The sequence below is a fragment of the Ruditapes philippinarum genome, unplaced genomic scaffold (assembly GCF_026571515.1).
Source record: "Ruditapes philippinarum isolate M1 unplaced genomic scaffold, ASM2657151v2 ctg2981_1_1_1_1, whole genome shotgun sequence".
In the NCBI taxonomy this organism is placed as follows: domain Eukaryota; kingdom Metazoa; phylum Mollusca; class Bivalvia; order Venerida; family Veneridae; genus Ruditapes; species Ruditapes philippinarum.
Genome location: NW_026852951.1, coordinates 85,337 through 103,164, shown reverse-complemented (window position 1 = coordinate 103,164; position 17,828 = coordinate 85,337). Strand labels below are relative to the sequence as shown.

At 33.4% G+C, this 17,828-nt stretch overlaps 3 protein-coding genes and 1 long non-coding RNA gene across 5 annotated transcripts; 3 read left to right on the top strand and 1 right to left on the bottom strand.

The window, feature by feature from the left end:
* The first annotated feature begins 360 nt into the window (after nucleotides 1-360).
* Nucleotides 361-4,443, top strand: LOC132729093 (uncharacterized). Of its 2 annotated transcripts, none has more exons than XR_009625566.1 (5): nucleotides 361-1,039; nucleotides 1,220-1,377; nucleotides 2,065-2,301; nucleotides 2,748-3,794; nucleotides 4,109-4,443. It is a non-coding gene; the product is annotated as an uncharacterized LOC132729093 (long non-coding RNA). The 2 variants fall into 2 exon arrangements; XR_009625568.1 differs by having other exon boundaries at nucleotides 840-1,039; nucleotides 2,748-2,874; nucleotides 4,109-4,439.
* Nucleotides 4,444-4,767: 324 nt separating this feature from the next.
* On the top strand, nucleotides 4,768-8,349 carry LOC132729065 (uncharacterized). Its single transcript, XM_060714811.1, has 6 exons — nucleotides 4,768-4,917; nucleotides 5,176-5,298; nucleotides 6,777-7,002; nucleotides 7,511-7,698; nucleotides 7,869-8,024; nucleotides 8,210-8,349. Exons 1-6 carry the CDS (start codon nucleotides 4,768-4,770, stop codon nucleotides 8,333-8,335), a joined length of 969 nt encoding a protein of 322 aa, XP_060570794.1. The 3' UTR covers nucleotides 8,336-8,349.
* LOC132729082 (uncharacterized) lies at nucleotides 8,339-12,933 on the top strand. Its single transcript, XM_060714828.1, has 5 exons — nucleotides 8,339-8,465; nucleotides 10,017-10,350; nucleotides 10,641-10,904; nucleotides 11,734-11,865; nucleotides 12,171-12,933. The coding sequence occupies exons 1-5, from the start codon at nucleotides 8,358-8,360 to the stop codon at nucleotides 12,512-12,514; spliced, it is 1,182 nt and encodes a 393-aa protein (XP_060570811.1). The 5' UTR covers nucleotides 8,339-8,357; the 3' UTR covers nucleotides 12,515-12,933.
* On the bottom strand, nucleotides 12,721-14,816 carry LOC132729056 (uncharacterized). The gene is made up of 4 exons (XM_060714798.1): nucleotides 14,464-14,816; nucleotides 13,952-14,122; nucleotides 13,567-13,686; nucleotides 12,721-13,267 (listed from the first exon to the last, which is right to left on the bottom strand). Exons 1-4 carry the CDS (start codon nucleotides 14,688-14,690, stop codon nucleotides 12,721-12,723), a joined length of 1,065 nt encoding a protein of 354 aa, XP_060570781.1. The 5' UTR covers nucleotides 14,691-14,816.
* Nucleotides 14,817-17,828: the final 3,012 nt, after the last annotated feature.

Sequence of the window (17,828 nt, the reverse complement as noted above, 5' to 3'; positions counted from 1 at the left end):
TTGAAACAATAAGAACACTTCCTTCCTGACAAATTTTGTTGTTATATACATGAGCACATGATATACGACCGATATGTCGCATGCCGATCATGATTCGTAGTTTTAGGATGTTGTGCCCACGTGCGTACAAGCTGTGTCAAATTTGGCATTGCTACAAAGATAACAATGCTAAACACCCTCACTGTCTACAACATACCAATCATAATAAGATTTTTGCGAATTGACTAACAGTTTTGTGATAGATGTGAAAAACCCATTGCACATCGCCTTTACTTCTGTTAAACACCGCGTGTATATCAATTAGGGAAGATTGCACGTGTTTAGATGATCGGAAAAAAAATTAATCTATAATTATCGCCAAATCCCGTATTAAACTCACAAAATATACCCGTTTCGGGCCGATGCTCTCATTATTTACTGTTTAGAGTAGGCGGTCTATCGCTTTGCATACAAGTAGAAGGGTAGTATATAGCGATGCTCTGATTGGATAATGATAATCAGCAGTCGTCATATGGGCGGATACAATCTCTGCTCTTTACATCGGCAAGTAATTACTCTTTGGGAATTAGATTTTATCGGCGATGTTGACTTCTCTTTGATCAATTGGGAGAGCGAAATGGAAATATACACAGCTAAATTCTCGCCTGAATTGCCCTTCACACTGCTCATTGAGTACCTCAATAATACGGTATTTTCATGGATTTTTTTTTTTTTTTTTTTTTTGGACACGAAAAAAACGGTAGGGTCGGCGCATATTATTAGGTAGGGTCGGGTGACCCGAACAAAACAATTTTTTTTTTTAGGCCTAAGATGAATTTATCTTTCGTTTTGAATCATAGCCTAAAAAAATGTTATTTTATTAATTATTTTAGTGAATTTAGAGACATCAGGTCACTGAAATTTTGAGAAGCCCGACGGGATACCCAGCTTGGAAACTCGGGTAGTCCTTGGGGAAAATTGGTAGCCTCGGGCTAACGGACCATCGTTAGTGTCGAGCCCTGGTACTCTATCTGGAATAAGAAAACCTGAATTGCCATGGGTATGTTCCCAATAAATGTACTACTAATTTCTTATACTATTAATGTTTTGGTTTCTTTCACCATATTTACATGTGCTTACATATATATCATCCTATGTAATAACTTACCATTTATAATAATAAATATATATTAATTGAACCTGTATCTTTTGCCTAATCCTACATTTTTATATTTTACAGTTTTGTGGTACGTCATGCAAGAGATCAGAGAAAAAAACCTCTAAGAGAAGTGAAGGTGACAAATTGGACCAAAAAGACTTGCATACTCAGATTAAGACAGACACAGATATTTACATTGCAACCCCATTAATACCAACACCAACACAATCAAGTAAAAGGTGATTTATTTTAATGTATATATAACTATAAATAGTTAAGATCTTTAAAGAATTCTGTTAAATAGGAAATATTACCAATGTGCACTCTTTTGACAGCTGTAAATTTGTTCAGGAAATACCAATATGGAGAAAACATGAAAGTGTTCTTTAAAGGCAGGTGGTCTTAAGTAACAGGTAATTTTGTTTCTTACAATATTGAAATGAACTTTTTAAGTTCAGTTGGTATCTAGCAGTATTAATGTTTAGATTGCACTGTATACATGTATAAAGAAGTATTTTTAAATTTTTAATGATGTTTAGAATTTTCAATATACCCTTATTTGAATTTTATAATTTTTGAATGAAGCTGTTATATTAATTTATGTTTGTGCACTTTTTCACTGTGTACAGTAACACAAATGTTGACAAAATATTGTGCATTACATGCAATCCTTTCCTATCATGATGGTTATAAACTTATATTATTGCCTTTATACACTATAACAAACTGTAAATTGTTCTCAAATTAACTTTTGTTCACTATTTTTAAACATTAATTTTGCATAACATCCAAATAAATGAGCAAATTTAACTTGCAACTTTATTTTAAGTTTAAAATGGCCAAAATATAAATATTTATTTCAGATTTTAAGTGCCTTCAACATGTATTTGAAAGGGATAATTAATATTTTTTATACAAATTTGCAGATCAACACGTTTGAGAAAATTAAAATTCCTTGGGAGGAGAATCAACCACCAGTGGACAGAATCAGACGGCTCTCTGAATTGGTACAAAGGCACCGTGCTTTCTGTTTCTTCTGGAAAAGACGGAAATCCTGATGCAGTATATGAGGTGCTATATGAAGGCGAAGACGCGTCATATGAAGTAGATTCTTTGATCAAAGACTATAATGAAGGCACCTTAATTTTCATAGATTTGTAATGGTATACTTTATTTCTCTTCCAATTTACATTATACCATGTACTGTATGTTTTATATATTAAAAATTGATTTAAAAAAATATTTAAATAACATTATGCATAATATCTTTTAAATATTAACATCATATTACAACAGCTTTCAATGAATAATTAATCCTATATAATAATTTACAGTTTCTGAATTTATGCTTTTTATGTTTAATTAATTTTGCAAGAAGGTCATGTTTCAATTCATTTTAATGAATTATTACAAGAAGAAATATTATCCTGCTTATCTTATGGATTATTGCAGTAAATTTTTTTATCAGTAAGCCATGTCCATAATAGTACACCATACTTAACCTTGCACTACTTTTGTGTACATGCTATGTAAACATTGGACTTAGATAATGCTGTGTTTACTGGCCTTATTGGAATATAAATTTTCAATTGATAAATAATTTTTTCAGGTAATGGAGATTCAGTGTCACTAAAATAGATGTTACTTTAAAAGTTTTCATTCATCATATCACATATTTATCATTGGAAGGAACTTTATTTTGACATACAAGTTACATGTGCTGCAAACTGATTCAGGTAAGGCTTTTGCTTTTATTTCAATTTTCTTTTTTCTTTTTAGGCAATGTAACAGCTTCTTTATAGGTAAAGGATTAATGCCTCAACACTTTCCTTTTCAAATGTACCTCAGAATACTTCAGTTTAAAGTTTGAATTTTTGACCTAAAATTTTCAACAAAACAATATGGCTGACATTTGATGCACCTTAAGGAAAATAAATAGAATTTGTTTCCCAATATGGAGTCTGCTTTCAAATGAAATCTCGTGAGATTTCAAATTTTGGGTAATTTTTGCATCTATTTTTAGTAACGAAAAATGTACTATTTATAGAATTTTACTATTTTTAGTACTCATGTTGTTATTTAAGCAGAAAACATGTGCTTATCAATGGAAAGAAAATTTACATAAATCTTCATGGTTTTTTAACCAATTTCCATGTGTTTTATTTTACTGGTGACTTTTGTCTTATTTCTTGATATTTATAAGTGTTTTTACTTCATAATTTTGTTTTATTGCTAAAAAACTGAGAAATACATGTAGACAGTTTTTGCTGTCATGGAGCAGTGCAGGGCTTGTGGCTGCTCACTTAAAAGAGCAAGAAGTGTAAGCTCCAAATTACATGGACATGGAATTTCACAGCTCTCCTTAGTTGAAGGAGTGAAGAAATTTTTAAATGTAACTGTGACACCAGGGAAAAATGTATGTGGTGATTGTTTTAACAAGATCAGTAAACTGACGGTGCTTTCAGAAAAAGTTAGCAAAAATAAAAAAGAACTTTCAACACAGAAAAGGAAGCTTTCAGATTCTGGGGTTTTTAGAAACGAAATATGTTCAAACATATCTTCGGTTTCTTCGGTTTCTTTTTCACCATCCCCTATTGCCAAACGGATGTGTTTTTCTCCAAGGAAAGCTACATGTAGTACACCCAAAACAGTGAAGGTAAAATGTCTTGCTATCTGTATCATAATTAATGAATTAAGCCTGACACATTATCTTCTGGAATTGATTAAGCCTGGTCTTGATTAACCTATTCTTTGATTTATATATTTTTTGAGAAGTATTTATATAGAAGTCCTGCATATATGATGTTAATTAGGTTGTGATTGTTCACTTTTTTACTAAAAAAAAAATGGCATGGGTTTATGAGAGGAAACAAAGAAAATTTAAAAGCTTTTCTTATGAATATTTAAGTTCATTCTATTTGTATTAACTATCAAAATGCTTTAAGATACCAATTATTTTACTCATTTCAGCCCAAACATACTTCATTAATAGACACTATTGTGAGACAAGTTCAAAATACCAACTATGATTCAGCAATACGAACTATGATGATGTGTAAGAAGGCAAATGGTGATATTAAAAAGGTCATTGGTCTGTGTGTCCAGGATGAGGTCAGGGCATTCTCTAAAAAGATAACATCATTAAGACAAATCCTCACACTTGAGAGCATTGATAAATTTTCATGGGAAGGTTTTTTAAACGATGTTGACACAGGCCTTCCATTTCTAACATCATTGTTGAGGTCAGTTATCACCACAAAACGAACTAAGGACAAGATTTCATGGTACATAACAAATTATTATTTGCAATTTTAGATAAAATCTTAAAAGATAAAACAAGTACTGTATGTATAATTATAAATAATATTAGTGTTATTTCAGACTTACTTCATTGTCTATCATGCTTCTTTGTTTTATCTATAGAATGACTTCATTTATGATGTAATGAAATTTTCATTAAGTTAATAGGTTAATTTGGATCAATAATAACAAGGCAAATGCCATACATTAAAACAATCTCCTCTGTGCCTAATTTATGTTTGATATCTATATAGTACATATGCACTGAATTATATTTGTTGCATATTCATTTGTTGATTTTTTAGCTCTCACATTGTACTCATTTTACTATGTTACAGTTTAGGAAACTGATTGGCCCGCTTGTTCCAGCATTTGGTCTCCTTGTGGGAGTGATTCTACACCACAGATTCCCATCCCAGTTCAAATTTATTCAGCAGATCATTTCAATTCAAATGTTTCGATCTGGCTGTAATCACAAGGTATGCTAAAATTTAATTTTATAAAAAATGTAACAATAGCTCAAAAACATCAGATAAATTGAGCAGTCAAAATGATTTAAATGAAATTCCTATACACAAGTAAACATTTTAGACAATTTCTAAAAATTTTCTCTATAAAATGATGAGGCACATTTTGTATAAATGAAGTATGTCAGATGAAATGCAAGGACTGACTGTCCAATGTTCTTGTAGCTGTGTTAGTCATGTTAATTTTCATTGGAAAAATAACTATTGCAGATGTTCAGATGGTTCCATAAGTTTGGACTTTGTATGAGTGTCAACACAACCAGACAATTAGTTGACCGTTTAGGGCAGGATTACGACAATAAAGTTAAAGAATGGAAACAAAATATTGAAGAGGTAATATATGAAATTAAGAAAGATTGCTTTAAAAAAAAAATAAAAGTGCAGACATATTAAGATTTATTAAAACTGAGAGTCATGTATTATATAGTTTTTTTGTTGTTTTTTTAATTTACAGTCGAAACTGTCTTAAGCAGCCAGCCAAGGGATGCAGTCATTTTGGCTGCTTAAGACAGGTGGCTGCTGAATGGAGGATCCAGTTTTTATCCAAATAAATTATGCATTTCTTTGTAAAATAAATCTGATTTAAGTATAAATAAACCAGTCTGATTCATCATCATCATCATCAGTTTTTAACCATTTACAAACGTATGCTTTTAATGGTTTAACATGTACACAATCCTTCCAACATAAAGCTTTACATGAATGTAACACAGATAAACAAATGCACTCACGATTTATTATGTCAATAATTGAAACTATTTATCCCATAAAAATATCTTCTTGCACAATAATTTTAAATGCGTAATATTTTTTTCACAAAAAAAAGTATGACAGTTTCTTTTTCTAACTTTTGATAAATAGAATATTGTGTACACGTCATCTAAGTGTCGGCACTTCCTTTGATGTTTCGGATTGAAACAGCAGGGCTACAGGTTTGTAAACATCAAAGATTCCTTTGAAGAGACCGCTAGTTACCTCTTAGAGGCCATCTAGTGTGTAAACTTAATGGGTGTGATTTAACAGTGACCTCATTTTATTTTTGCAATTTTTTTTTCACACATGGAGCAAGTGTTTTTATGAATTTATTACTGAGGAATTTAGACAATCGGCGATGTAATTCATTTTCATGTCTTTGGTAAGTACCATGTACGCACAAAATTTATCTGAATCGGGATAAACTGAAATTTCTTTCTGCCATCGACAATGCATTTTTTTTCTTCTTTCTTTTTTTTCTTTAAATCGGTAAATTGAAAAATAAAAAACTAGCGTACAGTAACTCAAAAGAACGAATTGCAAGTGCGTTGAGACGTTCCAAACGTTTGTAATTACGACACGGATGAGCAATTATGCAAACTTCTTGAAATGTTGTGGTTTGTGTAAATATCTAGCACCTGACAAGTAGCTTTTGTTAATCCGTGACACGTGTCATCTTTAAAAATAAATGGCAGAAGATTGCCTGGCCGTTTCACCTGGCTGTCCGCAGAAGATTGCCTGGCCGTTTCACCTGGCTGACCGCTTAAGATGACCGACTTTAAGATTCGGGAAGCATTTTAGGTGACCGTTGATCGCGGACAGCAGGTGACCATTGAACAGATGTATAAAATAGAGTGGTTTTTGTCGGGAGCGTCACAAAATGGCCGTTAAGGTCAGGTGACCGCCGATAAGAGGTGACCGTTAGTACAGTTTCGACTGTACATATATCACTGGATTATAACTGTTTCCTATTTTGTATAACATACATGTTCATATGTATTAGTTTTAGTAGCCAAGAACATTAAAGTACAGTATATTTAAATATAATTTTTTTAAAGAATGTTCTTCATGTCCTGCCATCACCTGTGCCAGACACAAGGAATGAAGAGAGTGGTTGGTCATCACTCAGTGAAAGTGAAGTTGAGCCATCAGATACTGATGAAGACCAAGATGAAGAACAGGCAATAGAAGACCTCTCTATGGTAATGGAGGATACCATCCTGTACTCAGAGTCAGATGATGAACAAGACTTTGTTCCCTTCCCTGACATTTTTGAAAAAAATGGTACAGCTTTAAATATATTCAATTATTAATGAATAACTATTAAACATTTTCTCATAGAAAAATCAGCATTCAGTTGGCCAAAATGTGAATTTAAATGATTTGTTTCTTACATCAGCATTCCAATATTGAATTATTTTGAATTCTAATTTATTTATCAAAATAAATATGGAAATGTTTCAAATTAATCAAAGGCATGTTTACATTTTTTAGGAATACATGCATGTTTTCTTTAAATAAGTTTTTTATGTGCATGATATTATTCTTAACATTTAATTATTCATTCAATGTGTTATTTAATTAAATAACTTATCAAGTCATTCACTCTGATATACATTCATGTAATTGTCTTTTGCAAAATACTATTTTATTTTAATTAATTGAGTTGAAAAAAAAAAAGGAATTTATCAATTTTAAATTCATTCAATTTTCAAAGTTATACCATTAAAACTTAGATGTTTACCAGGCACTATGCACTAATATTAAAAAGGTTTAAAATATTATATCTTAGAAATTCTTGGATACTCCTTGTGTTGGGACAATGTTCAGAAGATGTCAGTGGCACGGCATCAGAGCCGTCACAGTGGTAACAAGATGCTTTTGTGGGCAAACTGTTTCGCAACACTTGACAGAGTAAACTTGACATCATTACCTTGTAATTGGGAAGAGACAGTAACAGCTGGATCTATTGATTTGAAGGTAAAATTATTCAATATCATAATGATTTTTATGAGAGAAAATGTATTCCAATGACCATACTGCTGTATTGCTAATGTAATATTTTATGCTTGTCACAGTATATATATAAGTTACATAATTTTTTTTTAATTTTATATTCATAATATTCATATATATATATATTCTGACAGAATTTCCTACCAAGTGATGATGACTGGAAGCAATTACAGACCAGAATGGAGGTTATTGTACAGAGAATATTGACAAATGTCCTTGACCTTGATCTTCCAGTAGAACAACACATATCCCATAAGTTTTCAAATGAATCTGCTGGGAAAAGCCAAGTAGTAAGTTCATAAAACAATATATTTTGATAATATCACCTAAAATGTGTTAACTATGGTGGCACCATCATTCCATACAAAATGTTATAAATATTGAAATTAAATGATGTACATTTTATGTTATTTGAAATACATCTCAACTTGCAGCAAGTTTATTGTTTCATTTGTAATAACTGTTCTTTGTACAGGTAAACCTTGGAGTTATTAAGGAAAATCCTTCAACTTGTAAGGGTGTTATAGAGATCATGAAGAACCTTCATCGCTACACCCCGAAAGATGAATATGGTAAACCCTGGCCAGTAATCTGCCATTGATGATCAGCTGTCAGTAGAGAGAATGGTGGAGGGAAAGATAGCCATGTCATCATCAACTCTTCCTGAAGACCGTCTAGAGGGACTTATCCCAAGGCCACAGAACTTTCATAAACGAGTTATTTTACTGCAGGTAATGTCATGCAAATAACTTAAAACCCCAATACTGATAATTATTAATTGAGCATTGTACATTACCCTGTATCTTCAAGCCACCAATCATGATAGTTCTGTTTTAATGTGTCTTTTTATGCCCCCGCCATGTAATGGCCGGGGCATATAGTGTTACCCTGTTCCGTCCTTCCGTCATTCTGTCATTCCGTCATCATCAGTTTCCGTTCATTATCTTAGTAACGGTTGCACATATTCAACTCAAATTTGGGATATGGATATGTCATGAGAAAATACAGGTCAAGTTCGAATTTGGTCATGGTTCGATGATTTTTGGCAGAGTTATGCCCCTTTTACTTTGAAAATAATATGAAATTTTCAGTTTCCGTTCATTATCTCCCCAACGGTACAACACATTCAAACCAAATTTGACATATGGATATGTCATGAGAAAATACAGGTCAAGTTCGAATTTGGTCATGGTTCGATGATTTTTGGCAGAGTTATGCCCCTTTTACTTTGAAAATAATATGAAATTTTCAGTTTCCGTTCATTATCTCCCCAACGGTACAACACATTCAACTCAAATTTGACATATGGATATGTCATGAGAAAATACAGGTCAAGTTTGAATTTAGTCATGGTTAGATGATTTTTGGCAGAGTTATGCTCCTTTTACTTTGAAAATAATATGAAATTTTCAGTTTCTGTTTATTATCTCCCCAACAGTACAACACATTCAACTCAAATTTCACATATGGATATGTTTTTGGAATGCCCAGGCCAAGTTCGAATTTGGTCATGGTTCAATGATTTTTGCAGAGTAATGCCCCTTTCACTTTTGAAAATAATATGAAATTTACAGTTTCTGTTCATTATCTACCCAACAGTGTTACATATTCAACTCAAATTTGACATATGGATATGTCAAAGGAATGGGCAGGTCAAGTTGGAATTTGGTCATGGTTCGATGATTTTTTGGCAGAGTTATGTCCCTTTCACTTTGAAAATAATATAGATACATCTTAGGAATAAGCAGTTTAAGTTTGAATTTGGTCATGGTTCAATGATTTTGGACAAACTTATCTTTCTTGAATATTGGAAAAAATTTGAACTTTCAGTTTCAGCACTCATACTTTTGTGGAAATGTATGTAGCCATTATTTTGGCTACAAATATGAAATATGCTATTTTCAAAAGGTTAAGACTGAATAATTTCAGTGCCTTGAACATTGTATGAAAATGGTTTGTGTAAACGTTGAAAAGTTTTAAGGGCTTTGAACTTAAAATGAAAACAATAATTTGTGCAAGCAAATTTGGAACTAAATATTATAACATCTGAAATTTTGGCTGCATGCGGGGGCATCCGTGGCATGATGACACATTTCTAGTTTTTTCCTGTTTCACTGTATATTTATTACTATAATTTTTAGGTCAATGATACAAACAACTATAGTATAAGTATCATGTTATCATTATCTTATTTGCAAATGTTGCAGACTTTGATATCAAATGGTACTAAGTCAAATATCAAACTAGGAATGAAACATAATAATTTATCATCATTTTGGCAGGTGACATTGGATACTCTATTTGGCAAAGGGGCATGTGACAAGGGTACACTGACTCAAATAAAAAATGTATTTGGACATAGAAATGTGAAAAAGAAAGCATCAGACTGCATGAACCATCTCACAAATTTCATGGACTTTGTCACTGAGGGTCACATCCTGCTCCTTGCCGCTCAGCTAAGACCAAGTGGGGAGCTTAAACAACTGTTAACTTCCTCGGATGAGGTTTCCACATTGACAAGGGAGATAGTACAATTTATAAGGCCCCAAGTAAATGAGTACATGGCTAGTGTAGATGATGATAGGAATTACACATGTATCTGTAATGAAGAAGATGGTAAGTCATACATATTGAATAAAAATCAGTTAATACCTTTTGTTTGTCCTAAAAGTTCTTACAAAACAATTACCAAACAGTTTAAAGTACCTACATGTGCACCAGTTATTATTTATACTGTGTTACTAATGTAGTAAGGGCTATTTTTGCATATTCTGACCTATTTGTGGTAATTTACATTGGTTATAAGTTTCATTTGCATTGTATAGTGATTTTCTTTGTTCACTTCACAAAATTTAGTCGGAATGTGGAGGCATGCTGCTTTAACGCATTTATTTTGTAAATATCAGGAGGAGCTGAATGGATTGAGTGCTCAAGCACTGTACACTGTGAAACCAGATGGTTTCATAAAGACTGTGTTGATGTTTCTGGGGGAGCTGAGGAGGATGATTGGTGGTGTTCGTCTGACTGCCAGGCTAAAGGTCTAAGTGCATACTGCTGTGGAAGGCAGTTAGACAACACAGACTGGAGATGGATACAGTGTGCCTCGAGGAGTGACTGCATTCAGCGTGAATGGTTCCACTCTGTTTGTGTGGGATTGAAAGAGAATCAAAGTTAGTATAACAGTACTATTATCAATTTTACAATTATGTGATATCGATTCATTTTAACTTTGTGACTTTCAATTTTGAAAACACACACACACACAAAACTATATGAGCCGTGTCATGACAAAACCAACATAATGTGTTTGCGACCAGCATTGATCCAGACCAAGATCCATGCTGTTCGCTTACCAACCCTATAACAAGTAGAAAAACTGATAGAGAACAGCATGGATCCTGATCAGACTGCCCGGATGCGCAGGCTGGTCTGGATCCATGCTGGTCACAAACCCACTATGTTGGTTTTGTCATGGCGCGGCTCACATATAGTAATAATTTTACTACAGGGATATGGTATTGTTCGGAGTCATGCAGGACATCAAAGGAAATAGACCACAAACAGGCATACGCAATGAATGTATTATGGCGAGGTCTAATGCATATGACAGAAAGGGATGCTGAAAGGGAAAACGATGGAAGGGCCATGATCAGTCTTTGAAAGTTGAATATCCTGGATTTCTGGGAGCATGGTCATTATAAATACCTTACACTGGCGTTTAGGCTTTTAGCTTGTAAGTGCACATATCTTTAAGGTGTTTTCCTCTTTTAAATACAGAAATTTAATAATGTGATTGTACAGATTATAATCTATCTGACCATTTGCCTGATTATCTATAATATGACTAAATTATCCAGGTTATTTATACCCTATTTATAGCATGTAAAAGGATTTTTGACATTTTCACTTTTAAGATGTTGATACTTGGAAAAAAAAATTAAGGATGATATGTTTTGTAAAATTAATACATATTTCAAAATATCCTCTAATTTATAACAGCTGTAAATGGTTGGATGCCCAAGCGCATAGCAGAAAATTTGATATGGAACAGCACTGCAAATCTGAGAGGTGAAGCGGGTTGCAACATACCTCTTGACCTGATCAATGAATTCTTGAATAATGAATTCAAAAGTGAGTCTTCATTTGTATTTATAGTTTAAATTGAAATGTCCACAACCAAACAAATACAATTGGACAATAATTTTTAATCCAAATATTCAATGTAGGAATTTGTTTATTATCATTCAGTGGAACAGCTGAATAAATAATTATGTCTACATGAAAAAATGTATGTGTTTTATATTAGAATTTTATAAGAAATGTGGCTTTGTACTAATGAAATAATAATATTTTAATGATTTAGCATAGATAAACAGTAACAATGTCAACCTATTTCAGTTTTGTACTTAGTTTGACATGTATTCATTTTCTTTCAGCCAACTTGAAAAGAATCAAGGGTCAGTATACAGACTCAGCAGTCCAAAGGTGCAGCCTAATTTCTGGAACCATTGGAAAAGGGCTGGAAGAGAAGTTCATGAGTCAGGTGGTAGACAAATACATTGGACGATCAAAGTCTGTCCATGTGTCACACAAACGGGACTTAAACAAGTTTGTAAAGGTATACAAAGGAGAATGCCTTTTTCAGCATGTGCCTGGACGACACCATAGTGCTTATGAACATTTTGTGCATCACATTCCTCTCAAGAGTCCCTCAAAGTTGAAAGACAGACTGGTGAAATATGGAGTCAAACTTGACACAGAGAGGCTTCTATGTAAATAGAACAATTGCTGTGCAATATGAACTATTGTATGAAAACTATGACATTGTGATCTACATGTATAGGAGTATGATAAATGATTGAAAAACAATTTTTGATCATTTGCTGTATAAAAATTTCCTCCAATTTTCAAACTTAACAATCTAGTCCTTAAACAAACTGTTTTATTCTTAAATTTGATATTACAAAATATCAGTTATAATAGTCTCTAACTGATTGTAAAATAACATGGGCACTGTCTCTTGCAGTTTGAGCAACATGAGCAAACAGGACAATTGCATTGTTCACATTTTCTGTCATTATTGAACAATTTGGTTGGTGCCTTAAATATCTGAGTAAAAGACAATAAATCCAATATGTATTGACGGTAACAGCTGTCAGTTTTCACAAGGCCCTGTATTTCTTTTGAACAGTTTATTAAAGATACCTTTGTGGCATACATTTTAGCCTGTGCTGGTTTTCCATCTCGTCCTGCCCTACCAACCTCTTGCCAATAATCTTCCACTGTCTTGGGAGCACCCCAATGCATAATGAAACGAATGTCTGGAATGTTAATTCCAATCCCAAATGCAATTGTGGCAATTAGAAACCTGCTTTTTGATTCAGGGTCAGCAAAGCTTGCTAAAATTCCATCAAGATCTGCCCTAGACATTCCGGAATGGTACATCTTGAATATTTTCTCATTTCCAACATATGCAGACTGTCCGAGTTCCCCCATAATGTCAATCGCCAATCGGGACATCTGAGTTATACCACTGAAAATTGAAAGATGACAGATATTTAATACAATTAGTACAGCATGGATTTTTTATATAAAAATTTTTTGTGTTGGAAAATGTTATCGAATCAATGAATAACAATATGTGGATGATTTGTATTAATATGGCATTCTTTTCTATCTCAATAACAGTATTATAAAACAGTAAATATAAAGTGATTCTTATTTTGTTTTTCTGAAGTTGTAAATGCTCTGCAGCGTTCTAATTTTATTCTTATGGATCAAAATTTATTTCCTCAATCAAAACAAACAAAATTCTTTTATGATTGTACATACTTTACATATATTACTGCTTTTTCCACTGCCAGACCCTTACTTTTGACTTCATCAAAACACCATTGCATGGCTGTTAAATCCATCCCTGCTTCACTCTTGATATGTAGATGTATGTTTGGCCTTGAAAATGTGAATTGTATTTACACTTGTACTGCATATTCAAGTAAAAGAAATGTAAAGGGATAACTTTAACACTTTAATGCTTTGCAATAGTTTAACACTTTAATGCTTTGCAATAGAAGCCCTTATATTCAAAATCAGAAGATCATGTTGAATATGCAGACAATTTTAACTCTTTATTTTATATTTTGAATATACTATTGTTGTTGTTATTTTGCTTTCACAATAAATTTATGAAATTTCATTATCTAATGCTGTTTATTACCTGTTGGGAACCTCCCATTCCACATCAATGTCTGATGACAGTTGTAGTTTTTGTAGAAGAGATTGGCGCACTGTACTTGTACATGTTGCTGATAGTACCAATACTGGTGCACCACTGAAGAAACTGCGCAGCTCTACTATTCTGCGGAAAGCTGGTCTGAACTCCTCTCCCCTAAAACACATTCATGATGTGTAATTAATATATAAAAAAATGAGAATTGTAGAATATATTACAATGATACCAGTTCAGCAGTCTTAGAGCTTTTAATTTTAAATAGTATTGAATCCCCAATCAAGTTACTTTTGAGACCAAAAAACATATTGTTATCATTTGTTACAATTTCTTATTCAAAATCATACAGATAGATTATTAAAAGTCAATGCCATGTTTCAATTTAATCTGAAAAAAATTATAAAATTCACAGTATAAGATAGTGCATCTACATTTTTGAAACATGTGACAGTGAGAGCATTTCTTGCACCACTACATTTTTGCCATTAAATTTCACTTACCATGAATGTAACAGATGAGCTTCATCTACTGCAAGCATAGCTTCTGCATCAGTATAGGCAGAGCTCTCCAGGAAGAACCTCCACTTGTCAATGCTGTCTAGAATCTCTGGAGAAAGGAACACAACTGTGTAAGATCCATCCTCCAATCCTGAATTGAAATAAAATATAGTCATAACTCGAAATATACAAAGCATCATACTGAAAGTCTCTGAATAAAAAGGCAGCATATGTATGCTTCTTATTAAAGTTACTTATTATATATCTAAAACATGAAAAATACCTTTCCATACCATTAAACAGTTTTTATATTTCTACAACTAGCTGGCTAAAATAATGTGAATATATGTAAGTGCATAAGTGCACCACTTCACAAACCTTTTTTTTCAAGATTCCACACTGGTGTCTGGGCCAACAATAACTGCACTTACACCCATACTAGATAGCAGCCGCACCTGGTCAGCCATTAGTGACCTAAGGGGTGAAACCACAATTGAATGGTAATATTTGCCATGTATATTATTCATTATTAAGGGAGGCAGAATGTAGCATGCACTTTTCCCATAACCTGTGGGGAAAATTGCCATACATGCTACGTTTTTAATATTGCGAAGACATAATCGGCTCACCGATGTACAAATCCCATAACTAAACCTCAAAGATCAAATTGACGCAGCCACTGTATCTGCGGACACATACATAAAAGAAATGATCAAGACGCATTAATTTGCGAAGAAATGATGCATGACACATTATCTTCAGAAGCCATGTTGCATAAATTACCGGAAATGGAACCCAATTTCCATAAATAATTATAATAATTATAATTAGAACTCATCATTTTCCGTAAAAAATGACAGATGTAATTAGAGTTCCTCAGCACTACCGCTTTAACTGACATATATTTTTATTTTTGTAAGGTCAGTGCATATTTTTTTATACAAACGTAAACAATTATTTATAATTCATCACTCACATCAATATGAACCCAGTTTGTATGTTGGTAAGGTGTCTGTTATTGATTAAATACGCCGTCATTCGTAATTGCAAAGCCATGTTTAAAATTAAAAATAGCTTTTAGGTCACGGGTCACCAAAGGTCACGCGAAGGTATCCGAACATAAAGTCTCGAAAGTCACGTGATAGGACAGCAATGGCAGCGAATTTGACGAAATGTTAACGCGCAGATAAACATTGAGGTATTATTCACTCGATCAAACCTTCTTTGTTCAAAAACTTAGTCTGAAATGTGCAAAAAAGATTGATGTACCCGTATGTGTATAGCTTTTGTGCAGGTATCGGAAATTGATTGAATTAAAGCATGACATAAATATGTCACAGCTCTGGTTGACTTTCGCTACGGGATTGGCTTCAGCGAACAGGTCAAGCAGAACTATAAAACCTGTTCGCTGAAGCATTTTTAGCTACATTTGACAGTGCATTTTTTCGAGATATTAATTTAGCAATAACGTTCAAACTGCTTCAAATATGTGCTAGATACATGTATACAATAAGTGCATTCAATCAACTGAACTATAAATTATGCATCAACACATTAGCTTTTCAATTATACATTTCCTGAACCACCCTATGCCATAGGTGTTCGGCGCGCTGATCCGCCACCCACCCCACAACCCTCCCACCCCCCAAAACCATGTAAACTGCAGTATTTTTCATTTGAGACATGTTTTAATATTTGGTATATGCTTTTAATTCAATTACCTTCATTTCCCACAAAAAATAAAAAAAAAGATTTATATATACATATTTAGTAAAGGTATGCAACTCGCTGCACATTTTTCAGCACTCCTCTTAATATGAACTCCATAACTCCAACGTTTTTTCACCAATTTTCAATATTATGGTTTTGAAAGGTTGGTGGGCCGCAAAGTGGGCGAGGGGGCCCCGGGGGCAGCCACCAACCAACACGCCGAAAACATATGCCCAATACATGGTTCATACCAAATTCTCAAATCAAAATTCAAGGACTTTTCAAGGTAAAATTGTCATTTTCAAGGCATTTTTTTCCCGATTGATCTTATTTAAAATTATACTTTTACAACCATATCTGTGATATACATTTTTATTGCAATTGATCTTATTCAAAATTATACTTTTACAACCATATCTGTGATATAAAACATGTAAATAAAACATGTGTATTTCAATTTAAGGTTCAAATGACTAGAATTGCAAAACAGTGACTATATTTAGAAAATCAGCACAGTCAGTAGAATATATGAACACCAAAACTGTAACATATAGGTGATTACAAATTGTGTGTAATGTCCACATAACTTCAGCCTTTTTTGTATCAGCCTTTGAAATGAACGGAGATATTCCTGCTTGATTACTGGACACACAGGGGACATTTTCTTGATTACTATAAGTGGGTGGGGGTGGTATTGTCATGTCATGCACAGTTTCCGTTGTGGATTGGGATGGCACAATGTTATTATTTGAATCAGATCTACTGCAATTTTCAGTTTTGACAATTATAGTTCCTTCCTGTCTGACAAATGCAAGGCCACACTTCGTCAATGACGACTTGATGTCTAGATTTTTTAGGTGCTTTGCACCCCTCGCATGCGATGTTAATGCACTCTATTTGCGACAAATCGATGGTTTTCATACACATGGTACATTGTGCTTTTCGTGGGTCTTGTATAACTTGTTTTACCCAACTGTATTGATGAAGCCATTTGAGCTGAAACGTACATTTCTTAGTGTATTTTCCCATTTTTTTACTTCGCAATGGAAACTGACATTTTGTACACAATTTGCGATGACGTCATACCAAAGTGCTTGTTAAAATCCGTGCCAAAACCGTAACGCTGGCTAAACACTACTAAAACAGATCCAAATGGGCGCACTCGATCGGGCTGCCTTCGTTCACATGTCCGATTTGTAGCGGAAAATTTGCCTGACCTTTACAGCGACAGGTTTTATACCCTTTTGGATTTTCAAGGCATTTTACCAAAATTCAAGGGGGTTTACTGAAATTCAAGGACAATTTTAGTGTTTTTTCAAGGCAACCCTGAATTCAAGGACTTTTCAAGGTTGAAACCAAATTCAAGGACTTTTCAAGGCCCGTGCGAACCATGCCAATACAATAGTGACCATCATGATCGTGAGACCTGCATGACTCTGAGGGCAGATATTTCCAATTGCACTCTATGGGTTCGAATCCTTCCAATTCAACCAACATGTTTAATAATGTTACATTAATCAGGTTTCCATTTGTTTTTAAATCGCATGATGTAAACACTTACGCTCCATGCGGTATAGAAAACTAGCAACAATTTAATGCATCATATCTTCGACAAGGCAGAACACTGCTATTACATTTTAGTATGCTTAGCAGCTATT